The sequence below is a fragment of the Coregonus lavaretus genome (assembly GCF_964263955.1).
Source record: "Coregonus lavaretus genome assembly, contig: HAP1_SCAFFOLD_255, whole genome shotgun sequence".
Lineage (NCBI taxonomy): Eukaryota > Metazoa > Chordata > Actinopteri > Salmoniformes > Salmonidae > Coregonus > Coregonus lavaretus.
Window position 1 is genome coordinate 18,217 of NW_028157546.1, and position 24,624 is coordinate 42,840.

A 24,624-nucleotide genomic window follows, 5' to 3' on the forward strand; every position below is an offset into this window, starting at 1 on the left:
CACCAGCGTGTCCGACGGCAATGATAACAAGCCCCAGCCAGTGGGCGGTGGCCAGGGCCAGCTGAGTGGTGGGGCTGGGAACCACCAGAACGCCCAGCTCCTCCTGACACCCGCCAGCCTTCAGCTAGCCCAGCTCCAGGCCCAGCTCACCTTCCACCGCCTTAAACTGGCCCAGAGTGCTGTGGGGGGCAACGCAAACTCCGCAAACGCAGCCAGCATCCTCAATCAGGTCTGTTAAAGAATTGATTGGTTTGCCTGTATTTATCGGTACATAGGACTTTTATTTTGGAATGCAAGCTTTTATTTTGACATACTTACAGTGTCATACAGTTTCCTCAATCAGGCCTGTAACAAATCAAATCACGTTTTATTTGTCACATACACGTGTTTAGCAGATGTTATAGCGGGTGTAGCGAAATGCTTGTGCTTCTAGCTCCGACAGTGCAGTAATATCTAACAAGTAATATCTAACAATTTCACAACATATACCCAATACACACAAAACTAGTAAGGAATGGAACAGGATTGGTTGGTTTGCCTGTATTTACATATATGGGACTTTTATTCTGAAATGCAAACTTTTATTTTCACACACTTTTCAAATAACTCTAGGCTGTTTTCGAGACCAATGTTTTTTCATCTATCTTCTCCCTCAATCAGGTCCTCGCCAATGTGGCCATGTCCCAGCCCCTCTTCAACCAGCTCCGTGCCTCGGCCATGGTCAGTAATGCCCAAGCAGTTGGTGGTGGTTTCCACTCCGGTGCCCTAGCCTTCCAACTGCCTCCACCACCGCCGCCACCCCCGCCACCCCCCAACTCTGCCCTGGGGACGATGGTAGGGGCTGGGTTCAACCAGAATCATGGTAATGTGAGGCTGAACCATTACGGAGGTGGGGGTTTTTCAGGGAACCAACAGCAGCAGCAACAGGCCAACCAGCATGGTGGATCAGACTACGGCAAGAAAGCCGGATCAACATACCCTTTAGATACGGATAAGCGTCTCCAGTATGGCTTCCTAGGGGGGACATCGGTGGCGTTGAGTGAAGCCGGAGAGGGACAAGGGCAGTACGTGCCAATCATGACTCAGGCCAAGAGTACAAACCAAAGCTTTCAGATTGACTTCTATGGACAAAACGATCAGAGTCAGCAACAACAACAGGCTGGGTTCGGTGTTGGGAATCAAAACGATCAGAACAAGAACGCTTTTAAGGAGCAGCAGTGGAAAAGCCCAGCTAACATGAGCCACACGGGAAAAGGGTTAGACATGGTTTCCAATACTGCCACAGTATGGATGGGGACTGGGCAGCCATTCCGTGCCAGAGAGGAACTGTACAATCCAGAGGAGCCAACCTCTGACCCCAAGTTCAATTCCGGTGGTGGGGGTGTTACTTCCTCGTTTGGAGCAGGCATGGGCGGCATCCAGGGGTTTGTAGGATACCACAAGCAGCCCCTGCAGGGGGGAGAGGAGACCCTGTCTACGGGTGGTTCCGTACCACTCCAACCTCACCAGCTGAATGACTACCACGCCGTAACGCCATCCCACCTGCCCCACCAGTGCACCATATGTGAGAAGAAGGTCTATAACCTCAAGGTGGGTGGAGCTCACTGGACAGGGATTATGTAATTTGCTGTGGGCAGTATGTCACTTCCTGTGGAGAAACATGTAACGTCCTGTAAACTAGAGAAACACTTCCTTACATTGAACAAGCTTGGTGACACTCCTATTAGAATGTATTGCTCTATGAAACTGAGATGCAGGCATAGACGATGTGGGATAACATATGGTTTTACTCTAGTCAACATACATCATTAATACCTTTCCATTTTCATTTACTGTTGTGTCTGAACCATAGAGATCATATTAAATGACTAGAGGGTTTATGTCATAAACCCTAAAAGTTCCAGAATGGGGTGGAAATTGCAGCCAAATTGGTCAGGGAGAAATCCAAACCAGTCTGATTGGAATGAATGGCAGTAGAGGCATAATCCTGATTTTAATTATGCAGGAAAATAAAAGTAAGGCAAATTGTGTAATATAATTATTGTCAACCTAAAATATTGTCATATAATTATAAAGACAGCTTATACAGGTTTTATACCAATTGTCTGTATAAATAGCCTCTAAAATATATGTAAACAGACCATAAATGTATATTTATTTGAGTTTTCTTGGAAAGCTGTGAGAGCTGTTATATGATACAATATCAGTTCTTGTTGCATTTACAACTTGTCTAAGTCCTATCATCAACTGATTTCAACCAGTGTATGGCTGTGGATTGACTGCATTGTTTGTTGGTATATTGGAAGTTCATTAAAAAAATGAAATATTAGAATCATTCCTCTAAAGCTGTCTGGCTAGCTTGCTAATAAACATACAGTGCAGATAAATTCATCAAATTCATTATTTTACATAATATCTTATCACAGCACTGGCAAACCATGGTTGATCAACTTCCTGAACAAAATGGCTGACCTTTATCCTATCATAAGAAGGTTCAAGTCGATTCTAGTATTCTAATTCCTAATTATATGGTGTGAATATTGAACTCAATCCCTTTAGCATCTTGCTCTTTCTACTGTTAAGCTCTGTAATAGATCCTTTGCTCAACAACTAGTTCATTAGTGTGTGTGAAGTGAACTGTGAATGGCCTCTTCTTCGAATGGGGGTGTGAGGAACAGCTTCGTTTTACTGTAGTGTGCAGGCTGTAACATCATTACATCACAAAGCCAACTACCCTTTTCACACTACCATGCCAACCTGAACCATACTGTACTGGTTGGGATATTTTCTTTGCACATTGTCATTTCCAGCGCAGTTCCTCCAGCAAATGTGGTGGAAGCTTAACCAGGTACAGCTCGGCACAGTATGACTTGGATTGGCCTGGTAGTGTGAAAAGGGTAATAAGAGTATTTAGTAACACAATAGTGAGTATGGGTCATTAATGTTGCCATAATAGTGTGAAAATGCTATGTTTTTTTTACTGTAGGATGCAGGCTGTCATAATACAATCCCACAAAGCCAACTACAGTTTGCCTGGTCCCAGATATGTTTGTGCAGTCTAGCCTACTCCTTTGGGACTCCTACATCCCATTGGCACGACAAGTTGACTATACAGCATAAACAGATCTGGGACCAGGCTAACTGTAGCTGCTCCAGAAGCCGTTGCTCACCGCTCCAAGTCGTTGCCCCTTTAATTATAGTCCAGCCACCCATCATCAGGGCCAGACACACAGGGGGCATGTCATGGTGCTCAAGGGGGGTGCACTGAGGTAGGGGTAAGCGTTCAGTGAGTCAGAGTCTATCTATCTGACTGGGTCTGGTTGGATGTGTGTTTTCAGGACTGGGACCAGCACGTGAAAGGTAAACTACACCTGCAGAACCGCTTGCTGTACTCTGAAGGGTGAGTTATGAGTTATAGGGAGGTCAAATCGATTAGACAGCACGTTGATAGGCTTCTGTGTGATCTAGAAACGGTTTTCTGCTTCTTGTCTAGGAATAGGGAGTGACTGACAACAAATTAGTCATGTGTAACGTGTTCCACTCATACTGTGAGTTGCGAAATACAGTGTTGAGGGTGCCTTTCAGTTAGATACAGTATAGGCTAAAACTATTTCTTAAAGGTGTTCTGTTTAGATCTTGTTTTGACATTTTGTGGGTTTGAGAAGTATATTCAGTCAGATAGGCAAAAAACTCTGTAACACTTTACAATAGGGTTTTAAAGGGTTTATAACTACATCATTAATGGTTATTTAATCATTGGTAAATGCATTATAAATCATTAATAACATAATTAGAAACACTTTAGAAAGTGTACCTTATTGTAACGTTATCAAAAACTTTTCCTAAATGTCTTACATATTGATCTTGTTTTCAAAGGTTGTGTAGCATGTTCTTAGCATGTAGCATGTTCTTCACTGAAAGTTTGCTACGTTCTTAGGGTACTTTTCAGTCAGATATGGGCTACAAAATTGTAATAACTTATGATTAAGCCATTATATGTGTTTATACATGTTTTATAAAATGCTTTATAAGTTACTTAATGAATTAGTTTCTGACCTTATTTTGCAAGTTTGTGTAACAAGCTCCATTGTAAGTTTAATACGTTATTTGGCAGCTTCTCAGCCAAAATGTATTAGTTTCTGACCTTGTTTTGTACGTTTAATCGTCATACTCTTGTGACCATTAAGTCATGTCTTCACCTGAATCTGATCTCCTCCATTATGGCTGACCTGTCCTACACAGCTATTGTATTCCCAAAGTAAATATCCCCGGACAGCCGAGGCATTTGATTTTACACTTATGTTCCATATACAGCCTTAATGGCTTATGAATATGAGACTCCCCCGTCACAAGATATAGCAACAGCCAGGCACGGACAGTCGAGGGGAGGGTAGTCAGTCAGTCTGTCAGAAATCTAAAACTAGTCTCCCGTAGCGTCCCTGCAGAAGGTGCATTATGCCCGAAACATTGGTGTAATTAATACCCATTAAATCATTGGGATATACTGTATATAGAGTGTGCAACATTCTTTATTTAATTTTCTTTCATACGTTTAGTTAGTCAGCCAGATAGACTAGCCAGGAAGGACAGAGCAGCACAGGGGCAGGTAGCCAGATCACTCAGTCAGTTAGTCAGGAAACTAAAACAAGCCTCTTGTTGCGTCCCGTTCTGTCTGCAGTGCTATCATCACAGCCGGAGCTGTCCACTACGGTCCTGCCGGGTCGTCTGAAGGATGCTTAAACAACGTCGGAGTGAATAACTCCATGGCTTACTCTTCCACCGCCAATCAAGGTAGGTTGGAGTGTGTGTGTGTGTGTGTGTGTGTGTGTGTGTGTGTGTGTGTGTCTCAAAGACCTCGGGTTGGAGGTTGGAGGTCAATGTTGTGGTGTTTTTAAGAGGGGAAATATGTGATAGATATGTGGTAGATGGGGGTGGAACTGATGCTATTTTTAGACTGCAGGGTGCATGGCATGGGTCTCGTTTTGGATATTTCGATCTAGGGAGTAGGGAGCAGATGGGGATAACTTCAGCGTACATGTGTTGATATCATCTCAATATAGTACTTATAAAACACCAATAAAACGTTTAATATTTATGTAAATTACTATTAATAATTGTGCAACTTGTTGATGTATTTTTACACTATTTGTCTGGGGTTTATAGTTTTTTCTAAGTAAAGATTAATGTATTTTGAGAGTACAACTTATTTTAATAGAAATCTGGTATTTTCTTATCAGAGCCAAGATGTATTTTTATTTATTTTTTAAGGTGAGCTTGTGAAGTAGACTGGTCCTTTAATTTCAAGAACAGCCATGATACAAACATAGCAAGCAAAAGTAGGATAAGATGACAACATTTAAACATAGGTAATTGTGATTTTCTGGTTTCTTCACAGTCAAGAATTAACACAACATAAACTTCAGTCGATCCCATGTGTTTCATGGTCCTGTTGTTCCTGTTTCCTCCATATTTCTCCAGATGTATCATCCGGAGCTAACCTACCAGCTGCAGCCATGAGGACCTATCCCATGTCAGGGGCTGGATTTACCCAACTCCCACCTGGGTCAAAGGTCAGACAAATGTTGTGGCTTTCGCTTATTAAGATTAGGGGATATGTGCTACTGCTGTGTGTGAATGTAAATACGTGTAGGCTACAACGACAGATTGTACAGTTTGGGGTACTTAAACTTGTAAAAGGTCAGACAAATGTTTGGCTTTCGCTTATCAAGATTAGTAAGAATGCTGCTGTGGAACACATACTGTAAATCCCTACTGAATGAGATATAAGGATTGTCGTTTTGGGTAACGCTTTACAATAACTTTCATTAGTAAGCATGATTAAACCATTTAAAGGTCAATGTTTTGGCTTTTGTATATATCAACATTAGTAAATACGTGCTTTTGTGAAATACATATAGTAAATTTGGGCAGAATGACAGATTGATTTTATAGTAACACTTTATAATAACTTATTAATAAAGTATATTACTTTAATTTAACTAGTCAGCATGAATCAACTATTTATAAGTTAAAAATTAATATTAATAGTGCATTTATAAACATTGATAAGCATTACAAATTATAAGCATTATATTAATTACAATAATTTATAAAGCACTAATAAGTATTTAGTATGGCTTATTAATTAAAGTTACGGAGTGGCTGCAGAGCCATGTTTTCTCGAACCTTCTTCCCGACAACTAAAGGTCTGAAGCTTCTGCGCATGTGCGGGATTCTCTACTTTGCGCACAGCAGAGACGGAAGAGGAAGAGAGACATCCCACTCCCTAATCTTTTCTGTTTCAATGGAAGTCAATGAACTAAGTAGACCCAGCTGCTATCACAGATTAAGTAGACAGGAACTGACCATTTTTTTCAATGGTAAATGGCCTGAGTGAAGTATTTTTATTTATCCACCATCTTTGGCGCACAGTCTCTGCTCTTAAAGTTATTAATATAATTGAATTGAATATGTCTATTCCTACATATTTAATCAACATATTGTTTATGTGGTTTGTGATGTGTTGTGTGTCTGTGAGAAAGCTGGTTAGACATGTCACCTTGTTCCACCTCTGCCCTGGCTTGCCTCTGTGCCCAGAGAGAGCATGGCAGAGGAAGGGCACAACATGGGGGCCCATCGTGGGGGCACAGAAAAGGCTATGTATTGGTGCCAAGGTGTATTTTTCTTGATGTAAGGCAGTGTTTCTCCAGTCAGTTCTACTTCTTTTATGTATTTTTAAATAGAGTATATTTTTTTATTTCAAGAACTAAATCAGATGTTCCATATTGACTGAGATGTGCACACTTGTTTTAGTCCTCTGTAGCTCAATTGGTAGAGCATGGCGCTTGTAACGCCAGGGTAGTGGGTTCGATCCCCGTTTACCCATACGTAAAAATGTATGCACACATGACTGTAAGTGGCTTTGGATAAAAGCGTCTGCTAAATGGCATATTATTCTTCTATTATTATAGTTTGACCACTGGCTTCCATCCATATCTCTCTGTGTTTCAGCTGTTATTATCTCTAAGCTGTGGTGGCGGATGGTGTTGTGTGTTGTGTCAGTAAATAAGAACGGACCAGCGAAAGGCCTTGTTGACAGCTGTGGATCCAGACAGCAGTTTTTGTCTTTGCTTGACAACTTAAATCCATTGAAACTGATATCTCCGGCAAACTATGTAATTAAATGCCTGGCTTGAAAACATGTGTGTGAAATTAACAGATTTAAACTTTCTCTTTAGTGATAAAACGGGTCTAATGGACTTTATCACAAGCATATGCGAGGACTCTTCAGTGCAAAACTGCACAAAAATACATATATACATATATATTTTCATAATCACTGTTCGTTTTTGTTGCTTTTTGTATATTCATTTTGAGTATTTTTTTTGTGTTGATTTGATTTCAAACTGATATCTCCTACAAACTATGTAATTAAAATGCCTGGCTTGTAAACACGTGAAATTAAATGACCAGATTTCTGCTTTCTCTTTAGTGATAAAACGGGTCTAATGGGTATTAAATCGCAACCGTACGTGAATATGTAGTTACACAGTTACAAAAACCCTGTAGGCTCTGGACAGATAATAACGGTTTATACATGCAATTGTTGAATTTTCGGTATTCATTTATATGGAGTATTAATAGATACTTTTTCTTATGTTATTTCATTTTCAGTATAGCTTTTTAAAAGTTTTCATTAATCCCTTTTCACCAAAGATCCATTCTATTTTATTCTGTTATATTATATTATTTGTGCCATGTGGTACATGTAAGAAACAGTTGTTACACCCTGTTACACCATATGACAGGGCACCTTGGCTTGGAGGTGTAAACGTGCCACGTGGGTCCTTTAAAAGGTGACCAATACGCCCTCTCCATCAGGAGAGGAAGTGAGGAGAGGGGTGATGTGTGTGCGTGCATCCGTGTGTGTGTGTGTGTGTCTGTGCGCATCCGTGTGTGTGTGTGTCTGGCAGCATACTTTTTGATGTGAGGTCTTACTTGGGTTTACTTGAGGTGTAGAGTATCGCCACGACGGCTTGTCGGGCTATTTCAGAGTGACATTTATAGGTGGCCATTTTATCTGTGGAATTAATTGAGGAAACCTTTTTAGGTATTTTATGTCAGAGGTTAAGTATTTTTATGTCACTGGATCGAGTGATAGCCTTCCATAGCGAGAAAATATGGCGCTCAAGTCCCATCATGTTATTTTTTTTTACGTGTCTGCTTGTGTGCTTTATCAATATTTTGATTCAAACTGACAACTTGGAATAGGCCTACGTCCCTTTCCACTATAAACATGTTCACATTTCTTCCTTTGAACAACACACTGATGCCTATTGCACCAACAAACATGTCACCATTGTCAACTGTCGTTAGGCAACAACTTTTATCATTGTCAACTGTTGTTAGGCAATAACTTTTATTGGAGATTTAAAAGCATTTGATGTGAATTGTGGAACTCCTACAAAAAACTAGCCTGGTTCCCGATGTGTCTGTTCTGTCTTACCAAGTTGGCAAGCACAAACAGATGTGGGACCAGGCTAGATAGGCTTCCACAGAAACCTATGGATCCATTTGACACTGTTTTATTTACGATGCCTTTTATCATGTCAGTGGAAAACCTTGTATACATGTGCTAATGTTAGCCCCTATAAACTCTACAGCTGTCCCAACTACCAGCAACCCAACAGATGGAGGTTTTATTTTCCCCAGCAAAATGCAAGCCTTGCAGGGCTGCCTATAGTAATGTGACTTTGGTGGTCTGTTTAGAAATATATAATAGTCAACAGACACTCTGTCAGCTAAACTCTGTCAACTAGTCTACGGTATGGTTTGAGACTTTCGTGATTTTGTTATAGTACACTTGAATATCAAGTTCAAAATTATTATAACATAATAATTTGCATTCATAGCCTAGGTCTATACCGCAGCAACTCACTCCTGATACAAGCACTGCTGATATCTTCATTTATCTTTAGTAGTAGTATTGATATGCAGAGTCAAATTAAATATAGGGCTTAACTACAATGCAGTATACATGACAACAGTACGCAAACAGAAATACACAGTGGCTTACATTTAACGGTCAAACGAAATAACTGAAACAGAATTGAGACCTCCAGCACACACACAGATCCACAGGAGGGCCTGGCGGTGCAGGGGGGTTGAGTTTCAAACCAAGCAGAACCGACGGGAACCGTAAGGCGATCCCGCGGGGTGGCCGGGTCCTCTGTGTTAGGAATACCGGGAGGGCTCGGCCACTCAGACGAGGATCTAACGTTCATCCAACGTTGGATAAACAAACAGGAATGTCTCTCGAGGGACACAGCACGCTGCTAGTCATAACGTTTGGTTGAGAGTGTAAAGTGTACAGTTCAAAATTAAATGTTTGGTTGAGAGTGTAAAGTGTATAGTTCAAAATTAAATGTTTGGTTGAGAGGGAGGGTGTAAAATAAGCTCCTGCACACAGCACTTAGCATAACTTATATAACATATTTTTCCTACGCTTTGAGCCTCTTGAGAGTGTATAAAGTATAATTCAGCCAAATGTTTGGTTGAGAGTGCACTGGAAGAGTATAAATAGTTTTGGGTCTCAAATCCTTTGTCAGAGCATTGAGCGATGAGAGAGTGAGACTCCTGTTACTTCTCTAAACCTTACTCTTGTAGAACGCATCTCACCCCTCTATCAACTCAGACCACTGCCATTGAAGTGTGCGTTTTAACCCCTTACACTAATGGGAATTGGCCTATATGGATAGGGCTAAATTGAAATGTTTCTTAAAGAAGAAATATGAAAAGCATGTGCATAACTATGGTAGCAATTAAAAGGGAACAGTTTGGAGATTATGGGAAAATTATTAGTCTAAAGGTGAGGACACAACACGTTCACCTGACACAAGACTGAATCCAAACATTACACTGTTGATTTGATGTGCATTTTACATTTACCTTACTTTTCGCCGCATTTCTTGATAACGAAATCGAAAAATACTATGTATTGTGCACTCAGTGTATAGTAACATGATTTGGGGTAGGTGCAACATAAGACAAAAAAATGAGTGAGGTCTAACTGGTGTCTCCAAGTGGCCACACATCTCACCAAAGTGTGCACAGTTCCTAAGTAATTTCAATGCACTTTTATAACTCAAAGAAGAGTCTTCAACTATAAAGTATTTTTTTTTAGCTCTCCTAGCTGTGCCATTGAGGAACTAGAGCAAGCACACTTGTAGTTGTTTTGTTTGGAACACAACCCTGCATCCCCACCATCACACAATGACTGTTGTTGTTTACGCAATCCCAAAACTATCCATTATAAATCGCAGTCTGGGTCAGTCAAGGCATCATTTGAAAGCTTGTTCTATTGCCAACATGACTAGCTAAATGATAAAATACGATCTTACAGTGTAAGGCATTCACAAGGCAATTCAGAGAAGCAGATCGTAAATTGGGTGCGCGTAGAATAGCGTCATGAGTGCATTCAGATGCGTGGTCCTTCTTCACAATACAACAAACATAGACCCATTCTGTTCAGGACAACCCAGGGTATAGCGCCATGTCATCTTGGAACTGTACATCAAACATGATATGGACATGTGAAGTGCACATTTGGACTGACAGGTGTTTGGCTTGCTTGTATGACATCGAAGAGGTATTTATTATAATTCTCATCGTCTCATCTTTCAAAATACATAGAGTCCTCGTAATTTACAGAATGTACCTCACTCAGACAACCCAAAATGTGCTAAAAGTTGCCCAATTAGAGTGGGGGTGGGGGCAACTTCTTGTCGCACACGGTGCTCATGTTCAGAATGGTTGTCAGTCAAAACCCATACAGAGCTGTGAAGCGCAAAGCCTGAGCTCTGACGTCATGTATAGCATGTTACTGTACAGCCACTGCGTACCAATTTAGAAGCTTATTAGTGTCCAAATCTGCAATTTTCAACCCGGGTACAGGTACGGGTGTAAAGGGCTACGTTCTTTATCAGTGGTTTGTCTATGGGGCAGATCTACCACTGAGACTGCTGTGAGTGAAAGTGGGAATTTGCAAGCATGTTTGGTTGACTCTAGGTAGCAGTATCAAAACATTCACTGGTGCACGAAAACATCTCTCTCTCTCTTTCTCTCTCTCTTTTTCTCTCTCTCTTTTTTTTTCATCTGTCTTTCTTGTAATTGATTGCAATATCAATTGAACCCTGACATCATAAACAATGTGATAAACATCAGGCCATATCATTCCAATCACAGGTTTCAAATGTGTTTACAAGCCGTGATGACATTTGCCAGGCAGGGCCTTTGGTAACTTAACTAACTGCCTCATGTATTATAATTGTAACTTCACTTCAGTTCCTGATGAATAGGTCACCAGACCACGGTTCAAATACTATTTGAAATCTTTCAAATACTTAGAGAGTTTGCTCTAGTCTGCCTTGAGTGCCAGATGGGCGGGGATTGCACTTTTACAACTATTCTATTGGTTCCATTGCGCTAGGCGAAGCTCAAGTAAGCCCAGATAAAGTATTAGAAATAGCATTTGAACCCAGCTGTAGGTCAGGCAGTGTGTGATTGTGATACAATCTCCCAACAGAAACGCAGCACCCCCAACACCAGTAAACCCAATCATGTTTACGAGATGTGTACATCATCTGCCATTGTCAGCCTCCACACACTAATCAACAGCAACACTTTAGTCCATCCACAGCTGTTGTAGATCAGCTAACCTAATAACATCCAACACTGGCAATGTCCAATGTCAATGTAAGGACCAGTGCTTTCTTTTGGTCATTTTTAGGATTATGTATTTAATATTTTTTTTAAATCTACAATACACAACAGTACATAGATGTATAGTAATGTACAGAAATTGTCTCTAACCACTGATACAAGGTCTGGCTTTTTTACACCCTTCTAATGATTAAAATTGAAGCAAGGGGTAATGTCATCCTAGAGCTGTGGTTAAGAAGAGTCAACATCTTTCCACAGCCCAAGAACATCTACACCGTATGACCCTCAAGTCAGGGGTAAGGCTCTGGCTGTATAAAAGTATGAACAAGTCTCTAACCACTGATTCAAGGTCAGAGGTTTTTCATCCTCCTGATGGTTTAAGACTAGGGTCATCTAATCCAAGATCGGTGATTTAGAAGCGTCAACATCTTCCCCAAGCCCAGAAACATCGACACTGTATGACCCTCAACTTATGGATCCAAAGGAGGTAAAAGCATGAACAAGTGTCCAGATCGCTGGACCACATATTTACAAGGCAAACACTCTGACTGATGCAACACTCTACCGATGACCGACGGCCCGGTGGCAAGGCTCTTGTTCCCTCTTTCACCTCAAGGACATTAACAGCCTGTTGCTGTCTATTTCTGTAGCTGTTTACTGACCGGGCTGCTGCGACCTTTATTGTGTGTGCGTGTGTGCGTGTGTGCGTGTGTGTGTGTGTGTGTGTGTGCGTGTGTGTGTGTGTGTGTGTATATATATATATGCGTGCGTGAGAGCTAGTTTAGCCTAGTGGTAGTTGGCACAGAGCTGCTACTAGAATTATCACTCTCGCATCTGAAACCGTTAAAGTCAGGTGGCATGCCAGAGAGTTATTAAACCCTGTAGGCAATCAGGGCTTTGGATAGATTAACATTGGGGCTAGAGGATTAGTCTAGGGTAGCAGCACAGTAGCAATGTTCTTCACATCAACTACCTATTAATATTGGGGTGTAACATCTTATTTCTAATCTTGGGTTTTATGGGATGAGTCTAGGGTAGCAGCACAGTAACAATGTTATTTTTACAAACTGGTTGTAACATCTTGGTTCTAATCTTGGGGTGTAACATCTTGGTTCTAATCTTGGGGGTGTAACATCTTGGTTCTAATCTTGGGGTGTAACATCTTGGTTCTAATCTTGGGGTGTAACATCTTGGTTCTAATCTTGGGGGTGTAACATCTTGGTTCTAATCTTGGGGTGTAACATCTTGGTTCTAATCTTGGGGGTGTAACATCTTGGTTCTAATCTTGGGGGTGTAACATATTGGTTCTAATCTTGGGGTGTAACATCTTGGTTCTAATCTTGGGGTGTAACATTTTAGTTCTAATCTTGGGGTGTAACATTTTAGTTCTAATCTTGGGGTGCAACATCTTGGTTCTAATCTTGGGTTTAGGGGAGGATTATAGGGTAGCAGCACAGTAGCAATGTTCTTTTGACATAACTTTCCCAATTCATCACATCTACTAGTATAGTCTAGTCTTCTGTCTACTATCAAATGTAGCAGTGTTCCTTATTGGAAATAGTTAGCTATACAGATACGCTGGTAAGAGTTCCCCCATTTTAGCCTGTGACCTGGTGTATGGGGACCATTGTGGCGTCAAGCACAATGCAAGTTTATTTTCTTAACATTACAAGACAGTCAAGTTAGTTTACACAAGATCGTTGGGCATTACTCAAACTAACATAAAAACAGGAGAATCCGACCCCAGACTGTCCCACATGTGGACCTGTCTGTCAGGCAGGCTGGGTGGCCCATCCCTGGGGTAGTAGCATGGTTATCTGGGTAGTACCATGGTTAAGGACAGTTCAGGCACATCAGGTTTAGGGTTGCAAAACTACCGGTAATTTACCAAAGTTACCAGAACTTTCAGTAATTTAGGTTATTAACAGGTAATCTATGGCAATTTATGGTAACTTTGGTAATTTATACTTGAAAGTATTCATATAAAGTATTAATGTTTTATATCTGTGTCCATATTGTCCATGAGTTTCTAGTGGACAGACCCTACGGTCCAAGAGAAAATAGTCTAATTGATGAAAAAAGCATCTAATCAACAATGGCATTATTTTCAATTAACTCTGCAACTCTTCCAACTATTGACTTTTTTCACAACTGCCACTAGTTTAGCGGCAGAACATTTACAATAAAGACATATTGGCATAGTAAAATAAATAACTGTGTGTAAAAATAAATAAAGGATATTTCATGCTGAAACGCTCATTTTAAACACCAATGGTATTCACTAAATTGATGGTTTATATTTAGCATAATGTTTTACAGCTTTGTCATTCTATTTCTCTATTTTAAAATCATCTTATTTTATTATTTTATATATTTTACATGTGATAACGCCACACAGAGGGCCAGAGAACCCAAAAAGGCCCCTAGATGTAATTTGATAAAATTCCATAAATTCATTGAAAGTTACCAGAATTCTGGTAGTGTACTGGTAAACTTCAAAAGTTACCAGTAATATACCCTCCCTTTGCAACCCTAGTCAGGCTACAGTGTTGTTCTTACATGTATAGGGATTTTCTTTGGAGGAAATCCAGCACTACGGGACATTTTACAGAAGGCAGAGAGGACAAAGGGTAGAGGTAAAGGGGGGAACTGTCTGTCAGGCTAGCTGGGCCCGTCTCAGGGGTAATGTCATGGTTAAGGACAGCTCAGGTCTGTCAGGCTAGCTGGGCCCGTCTCAGGGGTAATGTCATGGTTAAGGACAGCTCAGGTCTGTCAGGCTAGCTGGGCCCGTCTCAGGGGTAATGTCATGGTTCAGGACAGCTCAGGTCTGTCAGGCTAGCTGGGCCCGTCTCAGGGGTAATGTCATGGTTAAGGACAGCTCAGGTCTGTCAGGCTAGCTGGGCCCGTCTCAGGGGTAATGTCATGGTTAAGGACAGCTCAGGTCTGTCAGGCTAGCTGGGCCCGTCTCAGGGGTAATGTCATGGTTCAGGACAGCTCAGGTCTGTCAGGCTAGCTGGGCCCGTCTCAGGGGTAATGTCATGGTTAAGGACAGCTCAGGTCTGTCAGGCTAGCTGGGCCCGTCTCAGGGGTAATGTCATGGTTAAGGACAGCTCAGGTCTGTCAGGCTAGCTGGGCCCGTCTCAGGGGTAATGCCATGGTTAAGGACAGCTCAGGTCTGTCAGGCTAGCTGGGCCCGTCTCAGGGGTAATGTCATGGTTAAGGACAGCTCAGGTCTGTCAGGCTATCTGGGCCCGTCTCAGGGGTAATGCCATGGTTAAGGACAGCTCAGGTCTGTCAGGCTAGCTGGGCCCGTCTCAGGGGTAATGTCATGGTTAAGGACAGCTCAGGTCTGTCAGGCTAGCTGGGCCCGTCTCAGGGGTAATGTCATGGTTAAGGACAGCTCAGGTCTGTCAGGCTAGCTGGGCCCGTCTCAGGGGTAATGTCATGGTTAAAGACAGCTCAGGTCTGTCAGGCTAGCTGGGCCCGTCTCAGGGGTAATGTCATGGTTAAGGACAGCTCAGGTCTGTCAGGCTAGCTGGGCCCGTCTCAGGGGTAATGTCATGGTTAAGGACAGCTCAGGTCTGTCAGGCTAGCTGGGCCCGTCTCAGGGGTAATGTCATGGTTAAGGACAGCTCAGGTCTGTCAGGCTAGCTGGGCCCGTCTCAGGGGTAATGTCATGGTTAAGGACAGCTCAGGTCTGTCAGGCTAGCTGGGCCCGTCTCAGGGGTAATGTCATGGTTAAGGACAGCTCAGGTCTGTCAGGCTGCAGTGTTGTTGTTCTTATCAATCTGATCTGAAGAAATCCAGCACTAACTGACATATTTGACAGTAGAGAGGGCAGAGGTTAGGGGAGAACCTGGAGGGATGGGAGGGAGGGATTTATGACCGCCCTGGGTGATATCATGGTCACCCAAACCCCCGGCTGTCAGGGACTGTCTGTCAGTGCTGTTTTATGTGACACATAATCACATTTTGCTTTGAAGTGATCTGAAGGTGAAAGTTAGGGTTAGGAACGATCCCGGTTTGGCCTGGAATTTCTTGGAATTTTCTAATCAAAATCAAATCAAATGTTATTTGTCACAGGTTTCATAAACAACAGGTGTAGTCTAACAGTGAAATGCTTAATTACGGGTCCTTTTCCAACGATGCAGAGCTAAAAATAAAATACAAAAATAAAGATATGTTGGATGTTCTCCCCTAAGTGAACGGTATATGTCTGAGTAGTAGTGTACAGTAGCATATGTTATTGTATATCCAGTGCTGTATCAACTGAACAACACAGTGGTTGATATATTCCATAGGTTGACCCATGATGATGATTCCCATTACATCTGGTGTCGTAGCTATTAGGGAAAAGTGTTGACGCCCTCTTCATTCACTTACTTTGTTGGCCATTATTCAGTCAGATGAGAGGCCAATGGTTTTTATCTCAGAGCTGAGAGCTGCCCCTGGGTGTAAATTAAACCACTCTGAGGGGGAGAGAGAGGGGGGAGGGAGGGGGGAGAGGAGCAGTGGGGGTTACTATACTTGGCAATCCAGAGGTATTAGTGACAAAGATGACTGGGATGTCTGGGTCTTTGTGTGTGTGTGTGTGTGTGTGTGTGTGTGTGTGTGTGTGTGTGTGTGTGTGTGTGCGCTATGGATGTCTGTACCTGGTCAGCTGAAATGTTCCCAAATCCAAACGAGAAAGCTCTCACTATCAACGTCATGCTGTCACGGCGACCATGTCGCTTCACCAGGGATCTATTTATATCAGAGCCACTGAGCTGGAGGGATACGCTCTAAGAGTGGAGGGATACATCACATTCTGTAGCTGAGTGTGAGTGATAATGCTGAAGTGCTTTGACATTAGGGAGGAAATAGTTCCCCACAGTCTAGTCTAGGTCTACAGTCTGTGGCTGAAGTAGGGTCAAATATTTTCACTGACCTTAAAAGTCTTCCAAAAAGAGGGAAGAAGACAGCAACACCCTGGAATGGACTGCATTTCTGTATGACCATTTCTCAGATCATTGTGCTCTTTTCTTAAAAGCGGACATGTTTTTGACCGTAAACTTTGTCTAAGCTTTACTGTCATATTTGGGATTATAGATAAGAGCATACCTGTAATTTATTCTTTCAATCAGACTTTTACTAGTGTAAATAATACATGAAATACAATGAAATATTACACGAATCCTATGATGTTTTAACAGTAATAAACATACTGATGCATTTTTCTTATTTCTCTTTATTTTAGCCATTTCCACCCAGGAAATCGATCACAGGACGGGTCGTCCACATCTGCAACCTCCCCGAGGGCAGCTGCACAGAGAATGATGTCATCAACCTGGGACTGCCCTTCGGCAAAGTCACCAACTACATCCTCATGCGCTCTACCCACCAGGTACAGTACAATGTTATTCTCTTTAAACATGGGTGCACAACTCTAGTCTCAGAAGGGCCAAAATGTGAGCTCGTTTTTGGTCTTCCCTGATGATTATTAAAAGATGAATTAAACGATTAACTTAACGACTGAGACCTATCCCGACAGACTCCTCACAGTGAGCCCTAGTCATTGGAAATGCCTCAAAGAACAAACCTGTGGTTTCGCTTTACCCTCACAGCTACTGCCATTAGCCCTGTGGGATATCACTGCAGAACAAATACTCACTAATGTATACAGCTCCACTAAGGAGTCAACTCACACTTCAATTAACTGACATGGAGAAATGGAAACCAAAGGACGTGTGGCCCTTTGTAACGTCTTGAAATAACCCTCGGTTGCTATGGACCAGATACACCATTTCCCCCCTCATAAATGTCTACAGCTCTACTGTGGAGTCTAGTCACAATATTGGTCACAGATATTTTTTGGGAGAAAAAAGTCATTGCCCTTGACAACTGGAGCAGTTACCTAATGTCTTGAAATACCCCTGTGTTGCTATGGACCAGATGGATTGTTTCCCCTTCATATTATCTTGTAATACGATAAGATGCCTTTTTCTCTGACGGTTTCATGGACCATTTTATATTGTAATGTGATAATGATGTATTTTTTCCTACGGTCCATCCAACTATTTTATCACAGAACATGATGTCTCACTCAAGTCTCTAGAATTTCATTTATCAGATACTGTATTAAATTGACTCATTAATGTCACCCAGATCACATTCAAGGGGATCGACGATACTAAAATCATGGGTGTTGGTTACCTACAAATTAATTTGAGCAGATTGTAACTGTCTTTTTGATTTATGATGCCAATGAAATATGATAACCTGGCTGTGATTTTAGAAGATTTGCTCGGACCTTGATTGACATATGTTATTGCAAAAATGTTATTTGAAAAAAGGACATTAAACTGTCAGAAACAATTGTCTAACATTGGTGTCTTTCTCTCATTCCACTCAACTGCAGTTGTGCCCTTGAGCAAGGCACTTAAGCGCTCAAATCTGCATGGGGCATTGCAGCCTGCACTGTGAATACCCTCTTCTCCAACATCCCCAACCTGTGTGTGTTTGTATGTCTTTAGAAGGGGTTGGGATAAAGTAAGACACTGTAAGGGAAAATGGATCAATAAAGTATTCTTCTTCTTCTTCTTTACTCCACAGGCATTTGTGGAGATGGCGTACATTGAGGCGGCTCAGGCTATGGTTCAATACTACCAGCTGACTCCAGCCACGATCAACGATCAGAAACTACTGATCAGGATGTCCAAGAGATACATGGAGCTTCAGCTCAAGGTGAGTAGCTCACACCGACCGACAGTTGAATTGTGTTCACATTGTGGTGTTGAAATGTTGATTTTAGTTTTTATTTAGCGCACACCAACTATATACTGTATCTACTGTACAGTATCATATTATGGTGTAAAATGCTCATTTGAGTTTCTCTTCTGCTCTGTTCATACAGAAACCAGGTAAAGACGTTGATTCAATCATACAGGATATCAACTCTCAGAGGGAAAGGGACGAGATGCAGGAGATTGATCAGTAAGGCAACTTTTTTCTTTCTTTCCTTTTACATTTTCTGAGTGGCGTTTTTTTTTTGTAATATGCGATTGTCTTTGCATGATCGATCCCCTGTAGAAAACGACAAAAACTGGATGAAATTATCCAACACTACTTCCTGACTACAAACTGCATATTAATGATATGATTTCCTTTCAGCTACATGCCAGAGAGAGCGCGGTCCCGTAGTCCCATCAGCCGCTCTCTGAGCCCTCGCTCCCACAGCCCCAGCTTTACCTCCTGTAGTTCAGCCCACAGCCCCCAGGGGGCACCCTGCCGAGGAGGCCCGGAACGGGGCTCCTGGACCACCCAACACATGAGAAGGGGGGAGGAGGTCAGAGAACGAGAGAGGGAAAGGGAGGAGGTGCCATGGAGGAACGGAGGTACAGTGGATGACGACAGGCTGAACGGGAGGATGCAGGATCGACGGAATAAGCCGTACCTGAAACCCTCTGACCGAGACCGGATCAGTCCCAGATCAGCGGAGGAAAGAGGAGGAGGAGGAGGGGAGGGGATGAGGGGGGGAAACAGGGGGGGAGACTGGTACCCCCACCCGCGGGGTAGCCCTCAGGGCATGCCCCCCTTCCCTTCGTACAGGAACATGGATGAGGTCTTCTACAAAAAAGAACAAATGTATAAGTCAGAGAAGCCCCTGAGGCAACAGTACCAAAGACATGAGGAGGGGAGACTCAAGTCGAAGAGGAGGGATGGAGCGGACTACCACAGATCCAGACACTCAGAGTCAGAGCTGGGAGAGGAGTTTCTACCCACCAGGACAGGAGAAGACAGGAGGCAGACAGAAGGGTCCCCGACACGGGGAAGGAGCAAGAAACCCACCAGGAGACACGGGACGGAGAAACCGGAAAGAGAGACTACTGAAAATAACGTAAGTGAGAGGATTTTTTGTACACAAGTAAGATTTATATATAAATTTGAAGTTGGACAGTATATCTTATTTACAAACAAATGCCATATCATTACAGGGAGGAACCGCTGAGTATCAGCAATCCAAAGAGAAGTCTGTTTCTCCTCAAGGAAGTGGCAAGCATGAGAGAGAAAAAGACAGCGAGGCGGAGGAGTGGGAGAGTGGGGATGACGCGGAGGGTGAGGGCTGGTACCCCAAGAACATGGAGGAGCTGGTCACAGTCGACGAGGTAGGAGAGGACGACTCCATCATCGAACCGGACCTCCCTGAACTGCAGGAGCACGAGGACGTGTCAGCCTCAGACCTCCACAAGGATCCTACAGAGGAGGAGGAGGAGGACGTGGGGGAGGCTCCACGATCAACCTCCACCCCCAGTCCCAGGCCCTGTGCTGAGAAGGAGTTAGCCCAGAGAGACGATACCCAGTCGGGCAGAGGAGGTGGGGTAGGTAGGGTGGTGGATCCTATTCCTACAGAGGAGAAAGATGGGGAGATTAGCACAAACCCCAGCCCCACAGACCATTCACTGCCACAGTCACAGCCACAGTCACAGCCACAGTCACAGTCACAGCCACAGTCACAGCCACAGCCACAGTCACAGTCACAGCCACAGTCACAGTCACAGTCGCAGCCACAATCACAGCCACAGTCACAGCCACAGCCACAGTCACAGTCACAGCCACAGTCGCAGCCACAGTCACAGCCACAGTCACAGCCACAGTCACAGTCACAGTCACAGCTACCCATCCCAGTAGCCTCAGAACAGCTCAGTTCAGACCTGAATGATTTCCCCAACCCGGAGTTCAAGGCAGCCCTGGAAGAGACGTGCTCGAACTTGGAAGCTGAAGTACTGAAGAGAGGAGAGCCGAAGCAGGAGCTGACGCTGACCAATCACGTTGGTGCGTGTGAAAGCAGCAAGACCCAGGATGTAATACACAAGATGGAGGACGTGGGGAGGGAAGTACCGGTCATGGAGCCAGACATACAGCAGCACAAGGCTGAGACTCCTAGAGGTACAGAACATTTGCTCTCACTATAAAATAATATGTCCAGTATTTTACTTCCTGCTAAAATAAGCCAGTATCGGGATTCTGAATCGTCATCCATGTTTCCTGTTTACTATTGTACAGATTTGATAGGTAACTAATGTTCACTTCTCTTTCACAGTAATCCAGAATTCAACACATGTCCCATGTCCTATAAACCTGATAGACATAGGGGCTCCCTCACCTTCTAGAGGGCAGAAGGCTATCAGTGAACACAGCATCCCTCTGGGTATGGACCAAATTACTTTTATTTACATAAAGTATTGTTGTTGTTGTTTGTTGTTGTTGTATGCTATCTGCAATGTGACTTTAAGCCGAGTAACAATTGCCCCTTGGCCTTGGGGACAAATAAAGCTTATTGAATATAATATGATTATGAATCAACAACCTGTTATACCGATGCTATCTTTGCCTGGAGTGAAAGAGCGCACGTGGTAGCTTCAGCTGGCCACTTGTTGAGAGCAAGGTGTTAAACGCACCCCTGAGATGTGTGTATTTAGGCCTGGAATGACATAGGCACATGCAACACATGGACTACTGTGCCTTGCATAAGTGTTGGTCAACGCTAAAACACTGTATAGACTCAATTCTGTAGCTGCTTTCATCATGGGCTATTGTGCTATTTCTATCACATGAGTGCACTATGATGGCCTTTGAGTGTGTGAGTGTGTGTGTGTGTGTGTGTGTTTCATAGCCAAATGCTGCAGTCATTGATAGCATGGCTGAGATAGATTCACAATTGAGTAGTGTCTAGCTGTGGTGTTGTGTTCTCCCATGAGAGAGACAGTGACAGTACAGCTGATAACTTCCCCTCTGTCACACTGACAACAAGGCAACTGATGAGGGGTGGAGGGGCCATGCACCTGCTGACTTTCATCCTAGCTGCCTTTGAAAATGGGTCTGTTTCAGACCTGGGATTTAGCCCTGTGTGATCTCTCCAGCCAATCAGTTCCATTGGTAACACTACATTACGTTACTCTAGTACCTGTGTAGTAACACTGTAATCACATTTGTAACAACTTTTATTAACAGTTCTAGAGCTACATGGGCTGTGTTCTGATTGGTCTGATGCTGTTCTATGGTCGGGGGGTTCTCTTCTCTAATTGGTCTGCGGCTGTTCTAGGGGTACATGTTCTGTTCTCTGATTGGTATGTCGCTGTTCTAAAGGAGTTTTAGCGGTTTGCTGATTAGTGTGTTGCCGTTCTAGGGGTGGAGTTCATCGTGCCCAGTACGGGGTTCTACTGCAAACTGTGTGGCCTGTTCTACACCAGCGAGGAGACAGCCAAGGCCTCTCACTGTCGCAGTGCTGTCCACTACAGGAACCTTCAGGTGCAGTAACACATTTACTATTACCATAGGTCATTATGATTGGTTATGAGGAGGAGGAAGAGGGGAGGAGGAGGAGGAGGAAGAGGAAGAGGGGAGGAGGATGAAGAGGAGAAGGATGAGGAGGAGGAAGAGGAGAAGGAGGAGGAGGGGAGGATGAAGAGGAGGAGGAGGAGGAAGAGGGGAGGAGGAAGAGGGGAGGACACTACCCCTTGCAGAAGTGTTATGAACATATTTATAAGTTATTACAGGGAAACATTGTAAGCTTATCACTCAGTGACATCATTGTGAGACCAAAGTTCAGAAAAATGTCTTTAGAGTTGAGTTACAGTTTGAGACGAAGCACAAGATACATACAGAGATCAGTCACTCACTATCCCTACACACACACACACACACACACACACACACACACACACACATACACACACACACGTCAAAACTGGCAGCACAATCCAAAGCTTTTTTCCCTCTCCACCGTGGGTGGTAGAGAGGGGGGGAGGGGGGGGGGGGGAGTCCTACAGTGGGGTGTCAGAAAAGGAGACTTTGGATGAGTGAGTGGAGTAGAGGGTGTTAGTGTGGCCTCCATGGGAGTCTATCAATTACTTTACTTCCTAAAGGCTCCCTTCCAATGGGCCCAGCTGCTCTAGTCCTTCCTGGGGACCTACTTTGTATACAGGCAATGTGTAGACTAACTGGCGGTTAGAAAGCCCTACACTTGTTAGACCCATTGTGCTCTTCAGTTCATTCCCAATAGGCTCTTGGTTCAGCTGGCCAGGGTCCTTCTGTGCGGCTGTGAACAGGCAGTGGAAGGGGCAGCCCTATACCACAGGAAGGCCCCCTCACAGTGTTGAGTACTGGGAGTTGTATTAGGTTACCTATTAGTGCTCAATGCCCATCCAGGACGGAGACCTCAACACACACGCATGCGAGCAGGCACACACACACGCAAACACCCCACACACACACGCAAAGCTGCACAGCTGGAAGCAGCCAGAAGGGGAAAAGATTCCTTCACATTTGATGGATAACATTGCGAGGGTAAAAAACCTCAAGAACAGATGCGCTGTCCGTCAAAAGCTGAGGGGTTTTGTGTGTGTGTGTGTGTGTGTGTGTGTGTGTGTGTGTGTGTGTGTGTGTGTGTGTGTGTGTGTGTGTGTGTGTGTGTGTGTGTGTGTGTGTGGGCTCCCTGCTGCTACCCGCTTAGCCGAGAGCTGGTTGGTGATGATGGTTTTTGCCTTTAACAGGACTTGCTGTGAATGTAGACACTAGACAGGTTCATGTCTGTTCAGGAAGCACCTGCCTCTCTCTCAGCACATTCCACTCTCTTAGGTTTCAGTCTCGCTCCTTGACTATTGTGTCAAACAGCAGTAGCTCTGGCTGAGGAGTTTATACAGGGGAATATGCATAAGAAACTCAATATAGATAAATCAGGTCTCCTTATTTTAAAATTCACAGGAAGTCGGATGGAGTTGTAGTGTATGATAGTGGAAAGCGAAATAAAGGTGAAACGTGGATAGCCGTGTTATAGGCTAAGTATTTGAATGCAGTTTAATATCCCACTTAAAGGGGAGCTCTCTACAAGTACGTACACAAAGCTAACTTTATTCTTTCCTCTCTTCACAGAAGTACCTGTCTCAGCTGGCAGAGGACAGTCTACTTGGTGCACTCACTGACCCCTCAGCTACAGAGTGACCTCTGACCTATACTCATCACACGGTACCGTCAAGTTGGTGGGGCGGACGGCGTTGCGTGTGTGCTACAGACTGAGTGATCTGAGCTTGCCAAGGACTACTCAACGAAAGAGACATGAATAAATGACATATCGGATGGAGGTCACACGGTAAAATGAACTGGACCCGGAGAGAAGAGCCATTCTCTGGGAATTGCTTGGACAACAACTCATTGCTGAATACCAAATCAAATAAAATGTTATTGGTCACATGCGCCGAATACAACAGATGTAGACTTTACCGTGAAATGCTTACTTACGAGCCCATTCCCAACAATGCACAGTTAAAAAGTACGAAAAATATTTGCTTAAGAAAATAGTAACACAATAAAATAACAATAACGAGGCTATATACAATATAGCAAAATGTTTGATTTTGTACATAGTTTAAAAATACTGTGAGTGTAGAAAGGTTCCAGTGTTCAGATATTGTGTAGGATATTGCAGTACTACATTTGCCTAAATGAAAACCGGTCACCAAAGATTTGTGTTAAAAGATATTTATCTATCTTTCACACTTTGATTTGTTGGCAGTAGAGAAGAAATGTGTTTTGTTATTCATCACAGGAATAAACACAGCCTTCTTTCTAGTAATTATTGTTGAAATCAGACTCTGTGATATAATGAATTGAAACTCATCCATATTAGTATTTGTCATGGTTCTGGTTACATGTTGTTCTATGTAGCTGTTCTCCACATACAATTCAAATCATTTGATTTAACTTTACATTTTTGTCTGTAAAGTGTTAGGGATATTACATAATGCGATTTTAGATGCAAAGTGCCTTGGAACATATCTGTCATTGGTAGATTTAGTAGTTTAGAAGTAATCCTCAGGTTGATTTAATTTGGACGTTACATTTTGAATGTGTATTTCATTACACAGT

The 24,624-nt window shown here is 43.1% G+C and overlaps 1 protein-coding gene across 1 annotated transcript; it reads left to right on the forward strand.

Moving 5' to 3' along the window:
• LOC311125313 (RNA-binding protein 20-like) lies at positions 1 to 23,700 on the forward strand (the record flags this gene model as incomplete). Its single annotated transcript, XM_084199366.1, has 13 exons — positions 1 to 229; positions 661 to 1,590; positions 3,339 to 3,400; positions 4,679 to 4,791; positions 5,479 to 5,570; positions 16,958 to 17,104; positions 18,313 to 18,444; positions 18,614 to 18,693; positions 18,871 to 19,597; positions 19,695 to 20,646; positions 20,801 to 20,908; positions 21,887 to 22,008; positions 23,632 to 23,700. Coding segments are annotated over 13 exons (3,763 nt in total), but the record flags the coding sequence as incomplete, so codon positions are not given.
• Positions 23,701 to 24,624: the final 924 nt, after the last annotated feature.